Source organism: Homarus americanus, unplaced genomic scaffold (assembly GCF_018991925.1).
Source record: "Homarus americanus isolate GMGI-L3 unplaced genomic scaffold, GMGI_Hamer_2.0 scaffold57980, whole genome shotgun sequence".
Lineage (NCBI taxonomy): Eukaryota > Metazoa > Arthropoda > Malacostraca > Decapoda > Nephropidae > Homarus > Homarus americanus.
The window spans coordinates 15,267,530-15,294,655 of NW_024716703.1; the positions used below are offsets into that span (position 1 = coordinate 15,267,530).

Sequence of the window (27,126 nt, forward strand, 5' to 3'; positions counted from 1 at the left end):
TACACCACGTGAGGTCCCTCCTAACACCATCTGGGAGGGAGTTACTACACTACGTGTTTGCTGTTCAACACCTACATTAATCTGTTTGTTCACTGTATGTTCCTTCACCTTTCTCTAATGAAGGCTTTTGTTAAACCACCAATGTATGTAATAAGTCATTTATGTCCAATGTATATTTTCAGCCTTCGGGCTGCAGAACTTTCAATAAACCGTTAATTATACGCGCATGCGCACGCACGCACGCACGCGCACGCACGCACACGCACGCGCCGCACGCACACACGCACGCACACGCACACACACACACACACACACACACACACACACACACACACACACACACACACACACACACACACACACACACACACACACACACACACACACACACACACACACACACACACACACACACACACACACACACACAGACCTCATCTGCAAATTTGGTGAGAAGCTTCTGCACCATCCTCAACACCGGCTCCTACTACCACCTGAGATCCCTTGCCCAAGAATTGCTGTTCGACGCCACACCGCATCCAGCCCATACGAGCACGAACTGATCGCTATAAGAACAGCCCAGTCCCAACCAATGTAAAAATTATGAATAACATGTAATCAACCAGTGTATTCACTCCCAGTCAATCTTACTCTTTGCACTGTCACTGTATGTTGAAATGCCCTGTAGTTTGAGCTTCTCCCCACCTAGTTATTATATATCATATTTGTATCACTTATGTTACTTGTATATTATTTGTAAATCAAGAGACCCATTCCACAATTATGTAACTGTATATTTTCAGCCTTCCAGCTGCCATGCTCTTTCAATAAACCATTAATTATTATTATTATAGTGAACCCTCGAAGATTCGGACCCGATAAATCCAGATTTCGGAAGAAAATTCGGACAAAATTTTGGGGGTTCCGGGGGCTAAGAAGCCTCTCAAGAAGCATTCCCAAAACAAAGCAAAGATCATCTTAGGCCCGTGTAACTAAGATGTCAGCACGCGGGACACAGGTCCCCAAGGTGGGAAACATAAACAGTTGTCAATTGTTGTTTGTTGGAATATTATTTCATTCACTAGTAATGATACAATGTTTCTTATTATGTTATCATAGGTAAATGCATGGTTTATATAATTTGTTTATCACTGAGCCAGTCACCGTTTTCAAATTAGACTACAAGATACAAGTATGTAATTTTCCCATCTACATTTCAATTGTACGCCTGGCAACGGGAACAAATGAGTGACCACAAGTTAGAGCGCCGCCTGCTCTTGTAGCTCTCCTCGCTCCCTGCCATATTTCACTGGGTTTACTGTTATTATTAGTGTTTGCTGATATAATAGTGCTTAACAGTGATTAATTATGGCATTGTAGCTGTTAGACTCATCACTGTAACCACCAGGCTACTACGCCAAGCTGTGAGATGTTATGGTTGTTTTTCAACTTGTATTTTTGGGTAGATATACGTAACTTTCTTCATTTATTTTTACTAAGTTATATGCACACACCATCCTACATACATATTGTGAGAAAAAAATTTCCTAATGGCAAACACAAAATGGGAGGAGAGCGCAGAGTGTAGGACAGGGGTACTCAATTGGAATGTTTGCACTCAAATTAATCTCTATTTTATAAGAATTCCAGTAATGTAAGTTATATTCTAGCAAGACAATTCAGTGACATTTCATAAGCAAAAAACTTAAACTCCCTCTATATTATTGATAAATACACATTAGGGAACCTTCGCAACCTTTAGCCACCACCTGTGTTAACACCTCATCTCCCCCTCCCCCATCCTCCCAGCCAGGGTAAAGGTGGTTTTGGGCTAAAAAAAAGTTTTATCTTATAAAATGTCACTGACTAGACTTATCAGAATATAACTTGCATTGCTGAAATCCTTGTAAGAGTGATTAATTTAAGTACTGTATAAACATCACATAGTTTGCACAAGAGATAAAATTTTTAATCCTTTAGGGTAGTACATTTGAGTACAAAGTGTGTACAGTAATACATTGCTCAAAATTATGGCTTTTTCACATTTAATTTATATATAACATTTGCTTAATTTAAGTTTCTAGCAGTTCATGGTGCTTTGCAAACACAGGAGGTGTATCATTAGTGGGTCAGAGGTGTATTGTTGATTTATTATTACCTGACCTCGGTTGGTCTGGCAAAATAGATAATCCGGCAAGCTTTGAAACCAAGGGTGCCGGAAAATCGGCTACTAACTTTTTGAGTTTCTTGTTAAAAGTCAGTAGCTGAACTTTTAATAGAGGACAAGAGTGGATACTCCTATTCTTACCTAACATGTTGGTTATTATAACGAGGAGGCATGGGAAGGTCTGAAGGGGCACAAGGAAGCAAGTCAAGGGGCGACCCTGTCAGCCAGGAGGTAGCTTTGCCCTCACCAGCATTATTCCACACCAGGGCAGTTGGACAGTCCAGAGTAACAGCCTGAAAATTTAACAAGACAAGAATCAGTGAATAACTAATTTAAAACAGTGAAACTAATAAATAAATAATAAAAAAAGTAAAAGAATTAAGATATTATGACAACATATAGTAGTAGTCCCTACTACAGTGGGGAATGCTATAACGAATGGATCCTACTACGAATATTCCTATAACGAACGATTTTACCTATAAAATTGAGAATGCTATGACGAATGAAACTCCTACAACGAACATTATATAAAAAAATTTTTATTTTTATTTTTTAACTAATTTATTGTTTTTTTTATTACAAGTATTAATGATATTCTTTATTTCAGGGGTTTAGATGCATATTTATGCACTTTTTTTAAATTTTTACAATTTTATATTATATTTTTCAGTGTTAAGTGGTTGTATTTGGGGGCCTGGAACGGATTAATCCTATAACGAACAAATGCTATAACGAACAAGGTTCTAGAGCCAATTAGATTCGTTATAGCATACCCCACTGTACTTTGTTACATGCACAAGTACCGTAAATTGGTTCGTATAAGTCGACCCGTCGTATAAGTTGACCTCGAGATTTTTAGTTCAAAATTCAGGTTTAGTTCTATACTCGCCACATAAGTCGACCTCCCAAGGCCCAAACATAAACGAAAGTGTGTAATAAGGCCACGCCACTTTCATCAAGACACTTACCGTAATACTTTTCAATATTTGATATACAGTCTCTCCTCAACTTACGACGGGGTTCCGTCCCGATGACCAGGACGTAAGTCGAAAAGGCGAAAATAATACCTAGAAATTTTAAAATGGGTGTCTCTTTTTCTTCTCAGCACCACGAGAACTCTCACTTTTATGCTTGACAGCCATTTTAAAGGGAATTACAAACAAAAATTTTGCCAGTACACAGCACGATCACTAACGCCGGGACTCGAAAATACGTAATGTGAAAAATATTTTGTACGACCATGGCCGTCGTATGTCCGGGTTGTCGTAAGTCGAGGAGAGACTGTACATATATTATATACAGTAATTCATACGAAAAGGGAAGTGGGCAACAGGATCTACGTAGGACAACAAGCAACCGCTAAAAATCTTCAGTAAGTTATCTTCGTAAGAACTCTGGTAAACAAAAAGCCAAAATCAGCACCTCCAATAAAATAATCATTGTTTACACAGCATACCAGTATAGAACCTTGAAAGTACACGGTATGATAGTAGAACATTATGGTACACCAGGCTTACGATCCGCCATTTGCATCAGTTGTTGTAAACAAACTGCCAGTGGCGAAACCAACACCAAGCGGCCAGCTGCGAAACTATGAGTCCGTTACACTGTCGACAGCACAGCAGCACGGCTTAGACTTAAACTGTCATCCGCTGCAGCACTGTTGTTTGAAGAGTTTGCAATCGCAACAACTTTCAGCTTGAAACTTGAGTCATATTTCATCCTTTTTGCTGGGGGAGCCATGGGGATAAGATATTTTCAACTGTTGTCAGGTTGGTGAGTGGGTAATGAGTGGATGCCAGCGGATTCAGTGTATCCCCCAAACACTGAACAAGCCTACACTGGCAATTTACTAAACCATTGTGGCTTTATGCTCTTGTAAACCATTGTTCTAGGGCTCAAATAAATTTATAATTGGATTTTGAGTGAATGTTGGAAGAGCAGCAACCAACCACCAAACAAAAACATACAAATATGGTGCCCACGCTGGTCAGTTACACGGCCAGCTGTTGTAACAATAAGGTGCTGAGCGCCTTCGCACAAAATTTTCTAAAATTGTCGTACATTTATCATTTTCATATATATTTTCTTTCTTTTTTCAATGACGTTATAACGAAACGACTTTAATGGGGGAATTGGTGTAATTGTTTTTGCATAGATTTTGAAATTAATATTGGTTAAATAAACCCAAAGATTCAAGGCAACTTATGCCAGATGCTACTTGTTCTATCTCCTGTGAGAAAAAGTGGTACCTGGTATAAGTTCTGAATTTCCAGAACAATAACTGCAGTGATTAAGGATGGGGGGTTACAGTGCTCACCAAGTGTGTAATGTAAGCAAAACAGGTCTTATCGAACAGAATATGAAAACAAAATCTTCAGTGCCATTTACTATTTACACATATGATACCTAGGCTTACTGAACAACGAACATAAAGGAACCTTAACACAGCGTACCTTGCTGTTTACACACTACAACTGGGGACCTCCCTCAAGCATGGAGCTGGGGCTTCAGCTTGAACTGCCTCATTGACGATCTGTCACTGCTTCCAGGTAAAGTTACAAACAAAATTCCCTAGACACTTGACAGTACTGTATCTGGCATTAGGTAAAGGGAATTGAAATTTTAACACATTATCTCAGATTTTTTCTTAATATTAAGAAATATTATTTCCATTTTGTGGTTCTGGCATAATATGTGATGAAAAAATGCACTGTTAAATATAAACTAATCATATACTGTACTGTACTGTACTGTACAGAACAGTATGGTACATACCAGGAAGTAGATGCTCAGTGTTTAGGGAATTTTGTCCATAACACTACATCACTGTATATATATATGGCGGGGGTGGACCTTTGGTGGGCTTATGACCCATTCTAAAAGTTTTGAGCTTGCAATTGGAAATTGTAACCTAATCCCCGGGGTAATCCGCACATAGTTGAAACCGCATAAGAAAAATACGCGTAAGTTGTGAGTCTACTGTACTGTAAATTTCAAGTTTAACCCTGTTTGTATGTAGGTGTTGGTTTATTCATCAAGTACCTGGATGAAGCAGGAAGCTGCCAGGACAACTGGGCGGTGCTGGTGACAAGACAGAAGTTCTTGGAATGTTGCTGCAAGAGGGTTGATAGTCGGCCCTGATGGCTGACTGCTCCCAGAACCCTGACCACTTAAACTAATTCTGAAAAAAATTTCAATAAAATAAATAAATAAATAAAATAAAGTAAATAAAATATTTATTAAATAACTATGACATACTGTAAATTTGAAGAAAAAAAAGTAGGCATTTCATTGACAGAAAACTGGACTATGAATTTCATATACAGTATGATAAAAATATGAAAATTGTCTGTAGAACAGAGATAACCCACAAAGCTTACCTCCTTGAACAGTATGAGATACGGTAAATGTAAATACAGTATTACCCCGCTTTACACGGTTTCACTTTCCGCGATTTCGCGATTTCTCATTTACGCGGTACCTTGCCAGAACTGGACTTTCACTTTCCGCGGTGCATCTACTCATATACGTGGTGAAGTATAATATATATTTTTTTTATTTAGCTCATAAAATTCATACAAATTACCCGGCCAGAATATAATTTACATTGCTAGAATTCTTACAATATGATGATCATTTTGAATATAAACATCATGGAGTTTGCATTAGACTTACAAATTTTAGATCTAATGTAATAGTCAACCCTCACTTTACGCGGTTAATGTAACCCACAGGGTACCGCAGAAAGTGAGAAACGCGTAAAGTGAATAACATAACATATGGGATTAAATGAAGTAGAGACCAGCTTACCCGCAAACTCCACTTTTTCCAACACAATACCTATGTTCTAGTAAAAATAACATCTTAATTTTATGATGGTACATGCACACAATTAATACTTAAGAGAAATAGAGAAATACAGTCGCCAAGTTAATGTCCATTCAAATAATGGACTCCACTCCCTCCCCCTCTTCTCACAGTACACTCACTGGCTCTTCCCTCTGAGAAATTTTGGGGGGAAAACCAGGTATAGTAATAAATAATACCTCAAACTAAAGTTAGGATAATATAATTGACATTGCTGGATTCCTTGTAAGACCAGGAATATTTTGAATATAAATGTCATATATTTTTCACAAAAGATAACATATTTACTCTGAGTAAACATTAGCCTACACCTAAAATTTGTATGTCTAATGCAAAATCTATGATGTTTATATTCAAAATGATCATCTAATTGTAAGAATTCCAGCAATGTAAATTATATTCTGGCCGGGTAATTTGTATGAATTTTATGAGCTAAAACAAATATCTTCAGTTAATAAAAAAAAAAATATTCTTCACGACACTATCTGTCAATCAAAGTACCCCACCTTGCCTCCCCCCTCTTCCAACGAGCCAGGTGGTCAGTCTGTCCCAACCCTCCCCCCCACCTCCCACCAACCCTCCCTTCAAGAGAAAGGGTGGGTGAAAAAACTAGATTTTAACATTTAGTATTAAATAATACCTCAGATTAAAGTTAGGATAATATAATTGACATTGCTGGATTCCTTGTAAGACCAGGAATATTTTGAATATAAATGTCATATATTTTGCACAAAAGATAACATATTTACTCAGAGTAAACATTATATCTAAAAATTTTATGTCTAATGCAAAATATATGATGTTTATATTCAAAATGATCATCAAATTGTAAGAATTCCAGCAATGTAAATTATATTCTGGCCAGGTAATTTGTATGAATTTTATGAGCTAAAATAAAAAAATTATACTTCACCCGTGTAAAGGGGTACACGCACCGCGGAATGTGAGCATCCTGGGTTCTGGCAGGGCACCGCGTAAACGTGGACACGCGGAATGTGGGACCGCGTAAAGTGAGGGTTGACTGTAATTTGGTTTACACAAAGCAAATATTTTATCTTTTGTGCAAAATATATGAAGTTTACATTCAAAATATTCCCTGACGTGCAAGGAATCCAGAAATGTCAATTATATTATCCTAACTTTAGTCTGAGGTATTATTTATTACTAAACGTTAAAATCTAGTGTTTTCACCCAAACATTTCTCTGGTAGGGAGGGAAGGTGGGGGGTGGGGGGGGAGGGTTGGAACCGACTGACCAGCTGGCGTGAGTGTGAGGAGGGGGGGGGAGGCAAGGTGGTACTTTGATTGACAGAGTGTCGTGAAGAATATTTTTTGTTTATTAACTGAAGATATTTGTTTTAGCTCATAAAATTCATACAAATTACCCGGCCAGAATATAATTTACATTGCTGGAATTCTTACAATATGATGATCATTTTGAATATAAACATCATGGATTTTGCATTAGACATACAAATTTTAGATCTAATGTAATAATTTGGTTTACACAAAGCAAATATTTTATCTTTTGTGCAAAATATATGAAGTTTACATTCAAAATATTCCCTGACCTGCAAGGAATCCAGAAATGTCAATTATATTATCCTAACTTTAGTCTGAGGTATTATTTATTACTAAACGTTAAAATCTAGTGTTTTCACCCAAACATTTCTCAGAGAGGTAGGAGCTAGTGAGCTGGGAAGAGGGTGGGGGGGGGGGATTTGAGTCCATTATTTGAATGGACATTAACCTGGGACTGTATTTCTCTTAAATAATAATTGTGTGAGCATACCATCATAAAATTAAGATGTTATTTTTACTACAACATAGGTATTGTGTCGGAAAAAGTGGAGTTTGGGGGTTGGGCCAGTCTCTATTGGAATTAATCCCATATGTTCTGTTGTTCACTTAACGAGGTTTTCACTTTCCGCGGTACCCTGTGGGTTCAATTGACCGCGTAAATCGGGGTACTACTGTACTGTATTATAAAATTGATCTTCTGAGTTAACCCGAATGATGTATTTCCTACACTCTATCATTTTATTGTGGCTACAGCCAGATGATTTTATTCAGCGTACAGAAACCTCCCACAGCCAATGGGGTAAATGAAAAGTTTATCTAAAAACTATACCAAAGTCTAAGGATTCTGCAATTCTCACCAGTCTAAGCAAGAAGATAAAGCTTCATGACTGTATGACCAACTATAGTGCATTTTTTTCATCTGAGAAAAAAATGCCCTGCCCCCCTCCTCAAGAGTTACAGCTGATTGGCTGTTGCAAACCTGCGAACTACTTCATATTTTTTCCACCTCTGCTAACGGTCGTGTAATATTTCAATGTGGTTCTGATCTTTTAAAATGTTGTTTTTGCATAATGTACTATTACTGATATGTAATTTGTCTTAGTATGCCTTATTCTGGGTAAAAATAAGTATATATTAAATGCATCCTCCGAAAACGTGAATTCGCTACCCGAGTTTATCAGTTAATTCACGTATAATACTTCTGATAAACTTCCTAGGAGCTCCTGTTTGAAATAATGAAGGTATGTATCTTTATATAATTTAGTTAAATATCTTTCTCGTCAGAAATGGTCATTATGAATAAACTAATTTAGAAATACATCATTACTCAGGACAAAATCGGACAGGTTTGGAACAGCCAATCAGCTGTAACTCTTGAGGAGGGGGAGGGGCATCTTTTCTCAGCTGGGAAAAAACACGCTATAGTGGATAGAGAAGGACAACAATATATGTCCTTTCCATATTTGTGGTGGGATATGAAAACATATCATTGTCATTTTTCACTATCTTATATGTCTTGTACAGTATGCAAATATATTTTTTTAGACTATGATAGAACATTAATTTCACATTAAACAAGGCCCTGTATATCTAAATTCTTACCCATTGCTGGTCTGGTTGACAGGAGACTGTGGCCTGGGTGAGGCATAACCAGAGTCATGACACAGTTGAGCCAACTTGGCTGCTGAGTAATGAGCTAGTTTACGTGAGAGATACTCTGATTGTGTGATTTCATCTAAGTACTGTAAGGGCAGAGGCAACACCACACGAAGGACAACATCATGTTCAGCTCCACGCCAACGTACAAAAGCCTCCACAACCCACTCTAAAAGTTCTTGACGATCAAGCAATCCTTCCTGTAGGAACAATTTATGAATTATTGTACAAACAATTAATTCATGAACCACTCGGTGATAAAGCACCGAGTTGCCAACCTAACACTAATGGGTCAAAATTTCCAAAAAAGGAAGCAGTGTTTGACTGATTATCTGAATCATTATCTTCATCATGACAATACAGGTTGTACCTCTCCAGTCCGGTAACCTCGGGACCTGACCGGTGCCGGACCATGGAAATTTCCGGACCATGGAAATTCACCCTTTTTCTGGATAGATAGTGACTTGTGCTTATGCTTGGAAGCACTAGCACCACTTTCACTACTTCGTGGTCTCTTTGAAGATATATTGAAGGGTTAAATGTTGTACAGTAGGTTCTCAAATTTTGGGAGTTTTTAATTCGACACTTTTTATTTGGACAAAAAAAAACCACTACGCAATTTAAAATTTTGACGGTGGAAACTCGAATTTCGATGGGTTTGAGCGGCCCGCCAACGTTCAGACGTGCACAAATTGTGTAAACAGCGTCATTTCTCTTATGCACAAAAGATTCATTATTGTTTATTGCTGAATGTCTTTTTGATTTAATTAATTTTTATGTGTGCAAAATGAACAATACAATTCATTTATAATATGTAGAATATTAAAACACAAGAGGAACGAGACGTCATTGTTTTCGTTGATTACAAAACCAGTGACTGACTGGATCTACATATAAAACTGAAGAAAATAAGACCCTGGTTGTAGCTGTTGTAAAATTAATTTAAAAAATTAATGTGGTTGTTTTAAGTAATGTTATTTAATGTTAATAAATGGAACAATATAAGTAGCTAACCATTAATGGTAAAGAAAAAAGTGAGCTCACGTATGTACAGCAAGTGCGCACATGTGAAAACATATCGTCATTACTATACCTAAGAATATGAAAGCAACGCTTATTTACTGTTCATATATGTTTTAATTAATGTTTCTGAATTTAAAACAAAAATTCTACCCACCAGATGGTGGTAAAGTTGAAAACATAAGGACAGCCAATGTTGTTGTGTGTGATTTTACTCGGATGACGTATGCTCAACTCTAGCTGAAGCTGTAGAACATAAGAACTTTTCTGTGTTGTTTTCATTTTTTTTTATTTTAACTGTGTTATTTTGGTTGATTTATTAGGATGTTGCTTTATTACAGGTAGTAATTCGCCCAAAAAAGTAGGGTAAATAAGGCAAAATTTAGCCAAACATCGAAAGTACCAGACTCAAATTAATTTCTCCATGGGCAAACTAAAATCGTTCCGGACCACGGGAGTTTCCGGACCACAGAATGCCGGACTAGAGAGGTACAACCTGTACAATACTTGAACAATTATCAACAGTAAAACAATATGAAATTTTCAGCAAGCATTATCAGGAGATATGATACTTAATGAAACAGCAAAACATAAAAATTACAGTATTGTATACTACTGTATTAAAAAAAAAAAAGCACAGTAGTTCTCTGAAACACAACAAGCATTGCAAAATTCAGAAAACCTGGTTCTAACTGCTAGTGTTGTTACTCTGTTGTCCAGTGCTGTGGATGCTCAAACTGCAGCTCATTCAATGTTTACACTTCCTGATTTTGTGTTCACATATCTCCAGTCATTTCACAGATAAATTCAGAATTTCGTTCACTCAATGGTTTTAAAAAGGTTTACCTGGATAAGAAAGACATTGCTTGCTGTTCAGTGAATTTGTTTTCTTAAGCACTGTAACTGGATAATATAAATCTCTATAAATTCAGGAGAAACGGATAAATGAGAAATCCAACTTCATGAAGCAAGTGACATTGCAGAATTCTTGAAGAAAGCTTTCCAGGAACTATGAACGACCAGAGACAAAAATTTTGAGTGGCTCACCAAATCCTTTACTTAATTCATATGACTGGGAGTTAATTTCTAATGATCCTCCAGCTGCTTCCACACCTGTTCCTGCTTCTTACACCACTCACCTAACCTAGATGTCACTCTTCATGCTCTATTAATGATGTACAGTACAAGGTAATTGTCTTGCCTTCAAACCTGTCTATGTACTTTGGAAGAGACAAAAGGAAAGATAAAATGTATCTGCAATGTTTTATTTTTTCACACTTATGTGTACAAGATTGAAAAGGTCTCACATTTGCCACATCATCATCACCCTGCTTTTCAAAGTTCAGATGACTTGAAATTCATCACTAAGCATGTCATTCTTCCACTGTGGCATTGTGTTGAGTATCCTAGTGTTATCGTTACCATCATTATATACTGTAATGTAGCATACAAAAGTGCCTGCATGAGTGTCAAGTCTGTATCAGGAGAAATTAGTTTGCATGCATACATAATTTTTTTTGTACACACATAAGTGTGGTCGGAGGGTGGTGCGATGATTGTGCAATGGCACAATCATCACACCACATTATGAACTACTTCAGTAGCCAATCATGATCTCACAACTAAATCCCCCTCTGGGAGGAGGCAGTGCACTCAGGGATACAGATCAAGCAAGACATATCAGCCAGCACTTATGTTATTCCATCCTGTTCACACAACAAGTCATTCATTACTATTGCACAGTACAATCCAATACAGTATAAAGTAACAGGGAACAAGGCTGATATTGTGTACTGAAATTGACAACTCCCTGAAACTTTGCAACGTCACTAAGTGACTTTAGAAACAAAAGTGCACTCATTCCTCGCTCACATAATGTGTCAAAGTTACCCAGTAACAAGACTATATATCAAGCCTGATTCCTATCTACAAACATCCCCTAAACAAGTTTTGTCACATTGTTGCCAGCTTTCCAGTGTAACATCTGTGGAAGGTGGTTTCCAAATGTTTTTCATTGCTGTGAGCAGTTTTACAGCACAGTACAGTACTGTAAGTACAGTACAGTGCTGTACTCGTGAGAGGGTCCGGAAGTGACATTTACATTCCCAGGGTCAACTGTGTAACAGTGAACAGTGCAAACTGAAATGGTCTGGATGGAATTGTTAGAGTACTCCCATATTCAGGGCCAGCCATGAACATTTAAAATTAGACAGCAAACACTGAGCAGTAAAGTGAGAGGGACACTGAAATTTTTTTTTTTAAATGGCCTCCAGCCTCCCCTGACAGCCATTCCTTCGCCACCATTTTATTACCTTAATATTAAATATCCTAATACATAAGTAGCTATCCTAGCTGTGTTGAGTTAGTTGAGCCGCAGATCTATGCGGCATTCAGTAGCTGTAGCCTCATAGTCAATATCTGCAACTGTTATCGGCTTTGAGGCCGAAGCTCTCGTTCCCCTGAGGCAGAGCAAAGCCGACCGAAGGAGAGAGAAGGACAGTCGACATCTCATCCAGGCTGTAACATAACTTCTGGGCTGCTGCTTCTGTTTGGATATCACCTCCGCAAGTATGGTGTAAAGTATCTTGCACTTGGTCCAATCCCACCAGAGGTTGTGAACACTAGAGGAGTGAAGCTGCCTTGTTCAATGTTCTGAATTCTCTCCCAGTATGCCCTTATCTTGTCGTTCTCGTTCCTCCTGTGTGCAGCATCAAGAGCTAAGTTACGGAGACATGCGGCCATGGGATAAAAAATCCTGATGTCGAAGAAGGCTTGCTGTCCCCGCATCCAGAATCCTCGAGCACTGACGTCAACACGGGCTTCGTTGGATGTGTTTGAAGTCCTATGTTGGAAAATATCACCGTCCAATGGAAGGAGGGTCGGTTCTACCCTGACATCATGGCAGATTTCCTTCAACATATTTGCTGTGAGATTCCTTACTTCGCCATGCCTCATGCATATGAAGCCCCCTTTCTTGCACACCATGGCGTGATCGGCGTCATAGGAAGAGCCACACACGCATTGGGAGGGCAAACCTTCTATTGGCCTACCATACCTTAGAGCATTGACATCTGTAAATTCTTGTTTATTGAGACTGAAACCATTTGCCCATATCGGTAACGTAGTTAACCATTTTGAGGCGCCCACCTCCTGTGCTATTGCTATTTTTTTTTCAAATTCTCTGGTACTTGCAACAACAGTTGCTGCAACTTATCACTTTGGATGTGCTGTCGTTCTGTCGTAAAGGACCTTTGAATCTTGTTTACTTCACTGGTATCCACATTCCCTGTTGCGTTCTGAGCTATTATGTGGTCCGTGAGGGCTGCCGTGAGCTTAACTGAGTTCTGATGTTCGGTGGCAGCAATCTCCTCTGGATTGGTCAATCCCATACCTTTCAGTCTCGGTGGTTAAGTGAGGGTGTTTCACTAATTTGGGAATGAAATTGATGCTGATAACTTCTTCCAGAGGGTGGAGGAGGGGACCAATATCAGGGATAGTGCGCATCAGGTAGTTCCAGCGATGCTTGACTCCATGGGTGAATGCCGCAAAAGCTGCATGTGGCTCTGTGTTAGCAATCTCAGACAGAGCTTGGATTTCCCTAACCCACTCATTCACCTTTCCCGTTACGTACTCGGTCTTGAAGTCAGTCGTGCCAATTACTGCGCCTAGGTGTCTTTGGCATTCCTTTGTTATTTTGAAATTATTGTATTGCAACTGGGTGGTGAATCAACTGGTTAGGTCCTTGTTACCGCCCACGGGAAACCACGTGGACGGCATTAATAACTTGTTAGAAAATAGCTTTAGTTACGAGGTAGTGAAGATATAAGAGAGGGGAGTGAAGTGAGCTATGTAGGTGTTTACCCAGAGCTACCCTGTTATTTGCTGAATCCACGATTCTGTAGATGGCGAGTAGCCATCTACGCAGGGGATACACTGAGACTACCCAGTCAGACTACCTCTTACAGACATACTGTGAACAGCTAAAAACCTCTGCTAGCATTAGACTCGTAACACGTAAGTGTGATTGTGTTGTATTAAATAATTTACATATATGAGAATTACTTAACTTATAGTTACACATTCTTTAATTTAAGTCAACACAACATTATAGTGCTAGAATTTGAGGAACAGATAGATGTGGTTCTGTTACTGTGTCTTGATATGATTACTGTGTCTACAACAATTATGTTAAGACTATATCATGTGTTAAGGAAATGATTCACTGACATGTAATTTGTATTGACAGGTTATGACCGAATTATAGTGTTCGAATCCATCGTAACGAGTTTCGCTATCCTGCAAGCCCATACAGGTAGTTGTCTTAATTGGCGATTACAGTCCTGAATAGGTACACTGTTTTTAATGCTGTACTCAGCTTGAAGTGTGACTGGCATTGACTGTATGTGAGTGATTTATTACTAACTGTATAAATCTTGTGCAAATTTGAGGAAATAAATGGACTAGGTTTCCTTATTTGTAGCCGTGTTTTCTATTCCTCACCTACCTAGATTCTTGTAGTAATTCTTGCAGGACACAAACCTACAGGGGTTCTTATTTAAAATAAATATCTACCTTATTTGCACGATTATAGGCTGCAATTTTTTTGCTTCCCCAAATTTAAAAATGGGGATGTAGGTTTGAATAAGATACCCTACTTGGGTTGGCTGGTGTTGAAGTTCAGGCCTCAGAGGACTGAAGAATCAACCCTAGCCAGTCTATGAAACCCTTAATGATGTAATAAAACACTGAATTATTTTTGGGTAATAACCCCTCACCCTAATTATCATTTATATCTACAAAATATTTAAACTTTTATTGGTATGGCAGATTTAGGAGGGTAAGTGTTTAAATCCCTGCACAGTACTTAACCAACATACATTACCATATTGAGCTCAAAGAAGCAAACTGTTATAGTCTGTTATCACCAGTCTAATATTAACCTAATTTTATGGAATTGAAACATGAAGGCAGAAGGATGGATCGTTGATCCTTCAGATACTTTAAGATTTTACATTATCAAACCACTATAAAAGTGTTTGAAATTTGGGAAAAAAAAAAAAAAAAAAAAAAAAAAAATATATATATATATATATATATATATATATATATATATATATATATATATATATATATATATATATATATATATATATATATATATATATATATATATATATATATATATTGTGTGTGTGTGTGTGTTTTTTTTTTGCACACAGGGTGGTGAAATGCATCTAGTATGGCAGCATTATGTTAGTGTTAAGGTGCAAGGACTGCTTGCACCCTCTCGCTTTCAGCTGCCGCCGCTGGCTAACCCTCGTGGCGAACAGGGAAGCAACTTGCTTAAGTCTTTCCATGCCAGTACACAGCCTCTTCACCATCAAGACTTCTGCTGTACCTCCTCGTGGCAACACACGATAACTGGGTGCCTCGTGGGCCCAGGCTAGACCAGCAGGGGAACTCAGAGAAGCAGTGGGCCCCAGAGGGACGGCGCATAGGCCCACTGGCATGTGGACACGTCCTACAAACCATTGCCCTGTTGCCTTGCGGATTAACCTTGGTAGGTATAAGGCTACGGAAATAAACCCCAAATGAAAAATCTGTGGTGGAGCCCCGCAGCAGGCAGACATGCTTACAGAGCTCCAACAAGACCCAAACAACGGTATAGGCAGAAGAGGTGACCACCATGGAAACCCAACGCCTACACCGGCGGACAAAGGCAATGCATGATGGACAGGCCACTGAGATGAAACATAACAAACTGGGCTATCGGCAGTCCATTGCAACTCTCCCTCTCTCCAGTTGTTGCAACACTTGCACCACTGGATCAGGAAAAGGGAGAACCAAGAAGTGTGGTTGCAGCCAGCGCTCCTGCCTCACCACATAAATCAACTCAAGCGCAGCTATCATCCAGCTCATCATACCTCTCATCATCATCATCAAAACCCCTATACCCCCAAAAGTCCTATGGTGAAGAGGACAGGCAGAGATGACTGCCGGGAGTCTCCAGTCACAACTCTGCACATGGGCAGCACAGATAAGATGGTCGATTATATACTGGGATTTGGCAGCAGCACAATCCGGTCCTGTCTGTGCAACTGAGCAGCCCTTTCGAGAAGCCACTCTGCTTACCCCACATGGGGAGGGGGCTAGAAAAGGTGCCCTAAACATAGCCTGCCTAAAAAACTAACCTGACAACCACACCCAGTAAGGTCATCCTTATGAGATCGAAAACACAATCAAAATCACACATCCAAACAAAAACAAACTATACAACCTCTAATGGGTGCTGCGTAGAATGTCAGGACCCTTCTGAATAATGAAACAAATGAGCGCCCTGAAAGAAGAACCGCCCTTGTGGCAAAAGAGCTGGCTAAGTATAACACCAACATAGCAGCCATTAGGGAGTCCCAGGTCCCAGACGAGGGTCGACTCACAGAACGGGGGTCTGGCTATCCCTTCTTCTGGAAGGGTAAGCCTGCTGCGGAGAGAAACCTCATTTATGGAGTTGGCTTTGCCATCCGCCAATGCATCCTACACAGGCTAACTGAAATGCCTATTGGGATCAATGAACGCCTCATAACACTCCGAGTCCCACTGAATCACTCACGTTATCGCCGCCCCCATACGCCGCGACCTCTGGCTCACATGCCATGTGGCTGGTGGCCGCGCCTCACCAGATGTTTGGGATGCACAGCAAGCATTTCTTTGTTATGATCATAGATAAGGGCTTGGGACGCCTCTGGCTGGCAGTATCATCTAGCCCCTTCAAGTGTACACACACTAGCCATAACCAGGAGATACTTGGAGCGATACTAGGAGTTAAGTGGAGCTATAAGCCGGCACATGTTGAGTGAAAGAACACAGTGATTGTTTGTATTATGGTGAAATGTTGTGAGCTACATACGTACATAGTGTAAGGCAAGTTGGATATAACCATACAGAATAGTGTATTTACTAACTGATGTATAATGTATACATGTAATGGAATGTAATCAGGAGTTAACGAGTGTCTCACTTCTCCAGGTTTTGACAATATCAATCAATAAACGTTGAGTGAGTCCACGTTGTGGGTTTCTCTCACTTAACATGTGACATCATCTAACTGTCGAACCATTCGGCAGTTAAAGTCAAAATGTAGTTGGAGCTTTGCGAAGCCAATGGGTGAGAGTCATCGTTGGAGCTGCTGAAAAGTATCATACCATCGTCAGAAAAAGTTGACGTGGTGGACCCTGTGACGTCTGCTGCTTCTACGTCGACACATCAACACACCGCTTGGATGAGCGGAGGAAGAAGAGTGAGTGCTGTGGCAAAATAGTTCGGACGATGAGCGGGAGTGTTAGTGTTCATTACGTACAGGTGCGCTGTCTGCCGCATGGATCTGTTTCAGAAAGACGTAGTGTTGGTGTCAGAATCATTTGTAAGAGCGTGCGGGAGAAACAGTGATCATTGCGGACAGCCAGACTGGATCACCGAGTGCGTGTTGGTGGAGGAGACGTAGGAGTGACTTGGTGATATTGATATTGGTATCGATACAGTTTGTTGACAGTAGTGATATTGATACTTATACGGTTTATTGACAGAGCAGTACAGTATATATGTCCTGCAGAGGCATGAGGAAATCAAACAACAACAAAAGAGAGGAAGACGATTAAGCGCCTGCTCTCTGACTTGGCTTGTAAATGAAATTTAGCAAGATAACGTTCATATGATACAAATATACATTTGATTATCTAGTAGACTAAACCACTGGTGTATGAAACCATGCAGTAAGTAAGATCTGTACAGTATCAATAATGTGTTGGATTTAATCTGCTTGAACGGTCTGATGGAACAGCACTGCTACAACTACACATATCATCCTCCATACAGCCAAACGATAATGGGTGAGGTCATGTGATCTTTGATCTTTGGAATACTTTGCAAGGGTGATACGAACTTGATCTAGTTTAAGATTTCATTAGTGTACAGGTAAAAGGTTTATGATCATCGGAGCTACTCACAAAACAACTAATATACTTGACTTAAGCAGGTGTACCTAAAGTGTCAGTACCACAACCCTCAAGGCACAGCAGAAGTGTGCACTTGTACCAACTCCCAAGGCACAGCAGAAGTGTGCACTTGTACCAACTCCCAAGGCACAGTAGAAGTGTGCACTTGTACCAACTCCCAAGGCACAGCAGAAGTGTGCACTTGTACCAACTCCCAAGCACAGCAGAAGTGTGCACTTGTACCCACTCCCAACGCACAGTAGAAGTGTGCACTTGTACCAACTCCCAAGGCACAGCAGAAGTGTGCACTTGTACCAACTCGCAAAGCACAGCAGAAGTGTGCACTTGTACCAACTCCCAAGGCACAGCAGAAGTGTGCACTTGTACCAACTCGCAAAGCACAGCAGAAGTGTGCGATTGTACCAATCCCGAGACACATCAGTGTGTGCTTGCTTGCTAATGCCAAACTAGCCCCCACGCACATTAGTGTGCGCTTGCTTGCGATTGCCACGACCAGCTGAACTGTGCCCATACACCACCACAAATCACAAACAACCTCACCCAACTGGACTAAATGGCGGACATAGAAAACAATGAGTGGCCACAAGAAATCGAACTAGATATGGAAAAAGATGGACAACCACTGTTAGCTGGCCCCATGATGGAAGACCAAGATGAACTGGAAAGTGTAACAACTGTCAGTGATAGGCACGACTCACCCCAACCAGGAACTAGCCAAAACCTAGAAACCAGCGACCATTGGAGGAGTGTGCTGCTGGAAGGTCTGGAAAGCTACATTGAAGATTTCATCTCCAAAGAAGGTATAGTCAATTGTGCAGGTACAAGGAAGGGCAATGGCCCTGTCAAGAAGACCCAACAGAGCAAACCTGAAGCAGGTGCATGGCTTCATAGGGAGGAGGATCAACCGGTGAGAGAAAAAAGGAGCCATGGAAGACACCAAGGTGATACAATCACACCTAAGAATGAGACTACTATTGGCAAAAATGAGGTTATACCATCACAGTCTGTATAGAGTAAGTGGAGCAAGGCCTTACACTCCTTCCTATTTCAAGGGAAAGTCGTCATAGCCTTAATGACGTGCCAGACACCCAGATGACTGACCCTGAGAAGATCCTCATCCTCCTGCAGCCTTGTTCTGAAGAAATTGAAGACCACCTATACTCATATAGTACAGTACTGTAGAAAACGGCTATCAACGGGCTCTAAAAACACTGCAGATACGATTTGGTGTAGAAGATGCCCTTCTTCGTGAACAGATTCATGACCTGATGTTGACCCCATCAGTGGGTACTAATGACAGAGCGGGATTTTAATGCCTAGCAGACAGGGTGAATGTATGTATCTTTAACTTAGAGCCCCGCGGTGCACTGTAGCAAGTTGACAATCTGTTGGGTAAAGAATTGCTGGTTGAGAAGTTACCCAGTCACTTGCGCGAGAAATACCAAAGCAAAATGGAGGAGTTTGAAGCTCAAAAAGAAAAGGAACCAGGGTTAGAACATCTCTGGGTTTTCATACAGGTCACTGGTAATGCAAGAGAGGCATACACAGAAACAAGGGGAGCCAGAGATAGATGATATGCTGGCAATAATGCTAGCAGGCGTCCTGTAGGGCTGGCTGTCACAGGCGCAGAGTGCAAGACTTGCTTGCTCTGCTCAGAAGATCATAACTTAAATCATTGCCACAAGTTTCGTACTATGGCAGTATCTTAGAGAACCTGAACTGTACAACGACTGCAGTACTGCTTCCTGTGTCTCAGAAAGGGACACCAGGCCAATGATTGTCCAATGGGATACTCACATTGTGACATTGATGGGTGTTCAGTGTTACACTCCAAATGGTTACACCCTTCTCCCAAGTCCATGCAAAGGGAAAGGTATGGAAATAGACGCCAGAGCCAAGAAATAGATAATAGTAAGTCTCGTGACCATGATGAACGGACTAGGGTCACATGTGACTTACTTAATCAAGAGGAACCACGGCATCAAGAGAGAAAGGTCGGAATCTACACAAGATAATTGACATGAACGACGCGACAAGAGGTTACGAGGTCATGAAGATGGAGGCCGACGTGAGAAACCATACTGGGACTCTGGCGAGTCAATCAAGAGGAAGAAGGCAGGACCCACTCAATGACTAAAGAAGAGCAGGGTGGCTCTTCCACTGTTGGAGGTGGGGGTAAAGGGGTCAAACTCAAGGCACACGACAAGAACAAATGCGCTCTTGGACTCCGGCAGTAATCGGTCCTTCTGTGCGAAGAGTCTACATCAGCGATTGAACATGTATGGAAAACCAGTGTCACTCTTTATTGACACTCTTACCCATGAAGAACAACAACACACATTGGAGATAGACTTGGAAGTCAAAGACACAAGAACGACACTCATTCAGCCTGGTATTGACCACGGTTCTCATCATTGGGAGACTAGTGTCCAGGATGTAATGGAATGGGAACATCTTCAAGAAATCTTACCACTTGAATCTGATGTTTGAGACGTTGAACTACTAATATGGCAGGACTGTCCAAGAGCCTCAATTCCTTTAGAGTGGAGGACAGGACGAGATGGAGCACCATTTGCTGTGAGGACTCAACTCGGATGGACTGTAAAAGGTCCAATGGCCCATGAAAATGTTACTACTCTTGCTGTCACTGGCTCACCACCGACTCTCCCTCCTGATGAGACACGTTTAGAGGCACAAGTAAGGCGCTTTTGGGAATTAAGAGATGACCTTTCAAAAAACTACAATTGAAGCGCCAGTGTTGCTGGAGGACAAAAAAATCGTCCAGCTCTGGTCATCAACAGGTGCGATGATAAAAGGACACTACTAGTTTCCCATTCCATTCCGGCAAAAACCACCTAACCTACCGGACAACAAGTCACTTATTGTCAGGCGTCTGAATGGTTTGAGAAAATGCCTCCTAAGAAATGCAGAGCTGAAACTAAGGTATGTTGCATAAATTGAACATTTGATCACCAAGGGCTTCGTGGAGAAGGTGCCCAAAAGGGAACGAACAGCAAATCCTGGAAGAACTTGGCATCTGTCTCATCATCCAGTACTAAATTCAAATAAACCAGAGAAGACTCGCATTGTTTTCGATTGTGATGCAACATCTGCCAATGTGTCACTACACAACGAGGTACTTCAAGGACCAGGCTTCAACAACAAACTCTTTGGAGTCCTCATAAGATTTCGTCGGGAGCCGATTGCGCTGATGGCAGATATTGAAACCATGTTTCATCAGGTCAAGGTGAACCCTGAACACAGGGACGCCCTAAGATTCCTCTGGTGGGAAAATGGAAACTTGTCGGGACCCCCAACTGCCTACCGAATGACAGTGCATATCTTTGGAGGGGTGTGGAGTCCATCTTGTGCTACTTATGCATTGCAGAGAACTATCCAGGATTATGGTTCAGAATTCCCTGTAATGACCACCAGAGCTAAAGAGAGGTTTCATGTGGACGACTTGCTTGTGTCTGTTACTGATACTGAGGAAGTAATATCCATGGCACACCAGCTTTAAGAACTCTTGCTAAGAGGGGGATTCAAGCATACAAAATGGATAAGTAATCACAAAGGAATAGTCAGCACTATCACCATGGAAAAGCAGCACACCGGTATCAAGGAAGTGGACTTCACCTATGACAATTTGCCCACAGAGAGAGTTCTGGGAGTGATGTGGAATTTGAAAAAGCACCAGTTTGCTGGAAAGGTAAAAGTCCAAATCCGGCCTCTGACAAAAAGGGGGCATCTAAGCATTGTAAGCTCTGTCTATGACCCACTGGGTTTCATCTATCCTTTCACCATCAAGGCAAGGATCATCTTCAAGAACGAATGCAGAGAAAAGAAAATTGGGATGTACCTCTTCTTGACCACAACCTAGTCTTGTGGCAGTGTTGGTTGTCGGACCTGAAACTGCTGCAGGACTTCCAGATTCCACGTCTGAGTCCTCCTAAACAGACTTCTTCCTGAGGCAGAAAACTTCCTCCCAGAATCTAAGTGTAGCTTTAGATCATCACCTGGCACCACCGACATGATCTTTGCTGCCAGTTAGATACAGGAAAAGGGCAGAGAACAGCGTCGTAACCTGTACATGGCTTTCATCGACTTAAGCCAGGCCTAGAACGGAAAGACGTATAAAGGATGCAGTTGGAGACTTGAAAAGGTTTGGGTGAAGCTGCTTTGGTCAATTGAAGTTCAGATTTTAGTTAGAGGTCGGGGGAAGAGGTTAATAGATGGTGCTCCACAGTGACATCAGTTGGGGCCCTAGTAGTTTGAGGATTATCAGGTTGACCCTGGGGTCCACAACTTTCCCGACCAGTGGGACCCATCCGAGAAGGCCCCGTTTTAATATTATTGTCAACTGATTTCATAGGAGAATAAAAGAATAGAACAGATCAAGAGTGAGAAAACTTATATATGTTGTGTTGTCAATAGTAAGAGAAGCAATTGAGACCCTGCAATTGTGTGTGAATGAGGCAGAAAGACAGCTCAGCAACCTGGGACTTGCTCTCAATTTTCGTGATGCCATATAGCAGCAGGGTCTACCATTAGACAACACATTATACTTCCAATATCTTCCCAGGCGGTAGTACCTCCCTGCTTGGTAGCATGATTATAGGTAGTAAGTAGTAGGCAGCTTAGTTGTTAAGTGCAGTAATAACATAACAATGGATTTTCTTTAAACACTTCGCTTTTTTCGGACTTTCGCATTTTCCGGACTGGGGTCTGCCCCAATTAGTCCGATTTATCAAGGTTCTACTGTACTGCACTACCAATCCAATACTTCTCACATCTTACCCCACCCTGGTAGTTAAAAAATTATGTTCATTATATTATTAATGCTAAATACATGAAGCAAAGAGTTATTTACCTGGTACATGAAGTGAGCCAGTTGAAGACAGTAATTCCAATTGCGTACAACATGAGTCAGTTGGGCAGGGTTTGGCTGTCCTGGTGCTCCACTTGCTGCTGCTCCACTAATAGACCCTGACAATCCTACCATAAAAAAAATAATTACAACTTAAAAATCAATACAAAAAATTAACTTTTTTGCCAAGTATAGAGAGAATGGACTTCCATGACAGAAAATATATAAATTAGACCCTTGACATATCAAGAGAATAAGAACTAGAATTACTGTACAATACAGATATCCCTCGTCTAATATTAATTCACTTAACATTAATTTGGTTAAACAATAAGAAAATTTTCACACCCTTTCCCACTTAACATTAGGTCAAAATTCTGTTTAGCAATAGCTTGACTCACTGGGAAGGGGAAAAACCAGGGATGAGGTGGTCTGTGAGATGGCATGTTGCCAATGTTACATGTAATGAGACTATAAAAGTTACGGAAAAAATCATTACAACATGCTAATGTTGCTTAAAAAAATTATAAAATTGTAAAATAAGAAAAATGAAGAGCATGGGTGTGTATGTGTGAGAAGTGAACGTATGTGTGGGGGCAGTGGGCTGTAACTGTGTTGAGAGCCCAGCTGTGCTCCCCGATTCCCTCCCTCAATGTGACGCCATAGCATAAATGCAGGGCAGCGCGGCAGCAACCACATGTCTTTGAGTCAGTTGGGAGACTGCCCAGCTGAACTGTGTCATGTCACCCAGGTGATGGTTTGAGTGTGGATCATGGAGGTATAAAGGGTGGAGACGGCATCAGCCTGACAGATTGAAGCCAGCGACCTGACTGGCGGCCATCTTGCTGTAGGCTGCTTGTCACGGATTTATGTCTGGATGGATATAATATTACAGGTTGTACCTCTCTAGTCCGGCATTCTGTGGTCCGGAAACTCCCGTGGTCCGGAACGATTTTAGTTTGTCCAATAGGTAGATAGGCAGCTTTTTTTTTTTCTTATCTGAATTATTATTATTATTACAGGAGTATTAAATTTTTGCCCCTCAGGCCCCAATGTGGGTCAGTGACCTATGCCCGGGTGGGCTAATCCCCTTAAAAAAAAAAGCCGCGGGAAATTAAGGTTTGTTTACATCCGGCAGTTCGGCTGCTCTCTCTCTCTCTGCTTGTCTATACAGAGTACAACATTTAACCCTTCAATATATATGAGCAGTAAATAAGTGTTGCTTTCATATTCTTATGTAGAGTAATGACGATAAATTTTCACATGTGCGCACTTACATACAAGCAGTCTCACTTTTTTTTTTTACCATTAATGGTTAGCTACTTATATTGTTCCATTTATTAACATTAAATAACATTACAGGTACTTCAAGCAACCATATTCATTTTTTTACATTAATTTTACTACAGCTAAACTCAGGGTCTTATTTTCTTCAGTTTTATATGTAGAACCAATCAGTCACTGGTTTCGTAAGCTTTAACACAAACAATGCCGGCAGCCGTCTCGTCTCCTCGAATATTCCACGTATTATTAATAAATTGTATTGTTAATTTTGCACACACGTACATTAATTCAATAAAAACAAATTCAGAAACACTAATTAAAATATATATGAACAGTAAATAAGTGTTGCTTTCATATTCTTATGTAAAGTAATGACGATATGTTTTCACGTGTGCGCATGCGCACTTACATATGCGATCTCTTTTTCCTTTACCATTATCGTTAGCTACTTCTATTGTTCCATTTATTAACATTAAATAACATTACTTAAAACAACCATATTAATTTTACTACAGCTACAACCAAGGTCTTATTTTCTTCAGTTTTATATGTAGAACCAGTCAGTCACTGGTTTTGTAATCAACGAAAACAATGCTGTGTCATTTCCTCATGTGTTTTAATTTTCTACGTATTATTAATGAATTGTATTGCTCATTTTGCACACATAAACATTAATTCAATAAAAAAGACATTCAGTAATAAACAATAATGAATCTTTTGTACATAAGAGAAATGACGCTGTTTACACGATTATGCACGTCGTCTGCACGTTGGCGGGCCGTTCAAACCCGTCGAAATTCAAGTTTCCGCCGTCAAAATTTTTATTTATTTATTTTTTTGTGTGTTCCAATAAAATACGTTAAGAATTAAAAACTCGCGAAATTTGAGAAGCTACTATACGACATTTAACCCTTCAATATGTCTTCAAAGAGACCATGACGCAGAGAAAGTGGTGCTAGTGCTTCCAGGCATAAGCACAAGTCACTAACTATCCAGGAAAAGGGTGAATTTCCATGGTCCGGCAATTTCCATGGTCCGGCACCGGTCAGGTCCCGAGGTTGCCGGACTAGAGAGGTACAACCTGTATGTGTTTCTTAATTTCTTACCATAGAGTTAGATACCTTCACACTGGTTACTTACATACCCACTAATGAAATAGTGATGACGGAGTCACGACTCGCCTGGAGTCTTATCTCCCGTAAAACAAACATTGGAGTTGGGTTACGTTGGTAGGCCCAACGCAACCCATGACACTGCCGCTCTCAGGTCAGGTTAAGCTTGATCTCCTCACTTTCAACCTGCTCAGTACTAACTCAGCAGTGAGTGTTAGAGGTTGTGACTGCGGTATCTACCCAGCAGTGATCGGGTATTCTGCAATGCCTACCCGTTGTATTGCATTTGGGTGCAATGAAAGAAGTCTGATCCGTCTATTGCATTTCACCATCAAGTAAAATTTTAATTTTGTTTTTAGTTTGCTTTCCAGAACGAATGTGCTTGATCGTAAACAGGAAGGTCTTTCTTATATACACACATGGGATGAAAGAGGAGTAATATTACATCTCGATATTAATTTTTTTCACAGGCTGCCAAAGGACCTCTGCAGAAGGCAAAAATGGGTTTTGGCTCTACGAAGAGACAAGTACACACCAGGCAAACAAACACGTTTCTGTTCTAAGCATTTTGCCCCTGAAAATTTGCACAGGGTAAATGCTGTTCCTAGTATATTTGAGGCTTTCCCTGCTCAACTACAGAAAAAGACAAATAATAAAAAGCCTCCCAAAACTCGAACTGTTTGCGAGCCTTTTCCATCTGAAGCTGCAGCAGAAAATCACCTAGAAGCTAATTTTACAAATTCTCCATCGAAAGTGATGAAGAGGAAATTAGAGGAAAAACTTGTGAAGTCTAGGAAAAAAACACAAATTTTGCAACAGAAAACACGACGCATGAAAAATAAAAATGCTGACTTGTGTTCTGTGATTAGTGTATTAAAAGAAAAAACCTAGTGAGTGAAGACAGTCTGACTATTTTAGAATCCTATGCTGGTGGAGTGACTGACCTTGTGAAAAGACAGATTGCTAAGAATAGCGGTAAGCCAGTACATGCTCAATATGCCTCTGCTTTGAGAAGTTTGCTTTCACTTTAAACTTTTACTCTCCACAAGCATATAAATTCATAAGAAAAACTTTTGATGCTTGTCTGCCGCATCCACGAACGCTGGAAAAATGGTACAATACAGTAGAAGTGAAACCCGGATTTACCGAGGCAGCATTCAGTGCACTCAAGCAGAGGGTCAAGAAATCCACAGACGAAAGTTCTGGTAATATTTTTTCTTTGGCGATGGATGAAATGGCTATTCGTCAACATGTTAAATGGTATGGCAAAAAATATCACGGGTTTATCGACATGGGGAGTGAACTTGATGATGATTGCTTGCCTGTAGCTAAAGAAGCTCTCACTTTTATGGTAGTGTCACACAAGCCTACTTTTAAGTTATCCATTGGATATTTTTTGATTAATGAACTTCGCGGTAATGAACGCAGTAATTTAGTTTTGCAGGTTTTAAACAAACTTCATTCAGTTGGAGTGAATATTGTATCTCTAACTTTTGATGGTGCAGCTCCTAATTTAGCTATGATGAAAAATCTTGGTTGCAGCTTGAATCTTGAAAATATTAAGTTATATTTTGATCATCCTGCTACAGGAGAGCCAGTGTGCATTTTTCTTGATCCTTGTCATATGTTCAAGTTGTTAAGAAATGCTCTTGACGATGTAGGTAATATTTTTGACGCAGAAGGTAATACAATTGAGTGGCGATTCATTGTCAGTCTCCACCAGTTACAGGAAAAAGAAGGTCCGCATCTCGGAAACAAGTTAAGAGCTTCACACATTGAATATGTAAAAAGCAAAATGAATGTAAATTGATCGTTCAGTTACTTAATGACTCTG

The 27,126-nt window shown here is 40.3% G+C and overlaps 1 protein-coding gene across 1 annotated transcript in view; it reads right to left on the reverse strand.

Moving 5' to 3' along the window:
* The window catches only part of LOC121858309 (mediator of RNA polymerase II transcription subunit 12-like protein), a gene marked incomplete at its 3' end in the record, with an annotated part of 265,779 nt that overhangs the window by 185,305 nt on the left and 53,348 nt on the right, over positions 1-27,126 (reverse strand). Inside the window, 4 exon segments of the mRNA XM_042354642.1 lie at positions 2,309-2,460; positions 5,216-5,354; positions 8,944-9,197; positions 22,900-23,024. Coding sequence (XP_042210576.1) covers positions 2,309-2,460; positions 5,216-5,354; positions 8,944-9,197; positions 22,900-23,024 — 670 coding nt within the window.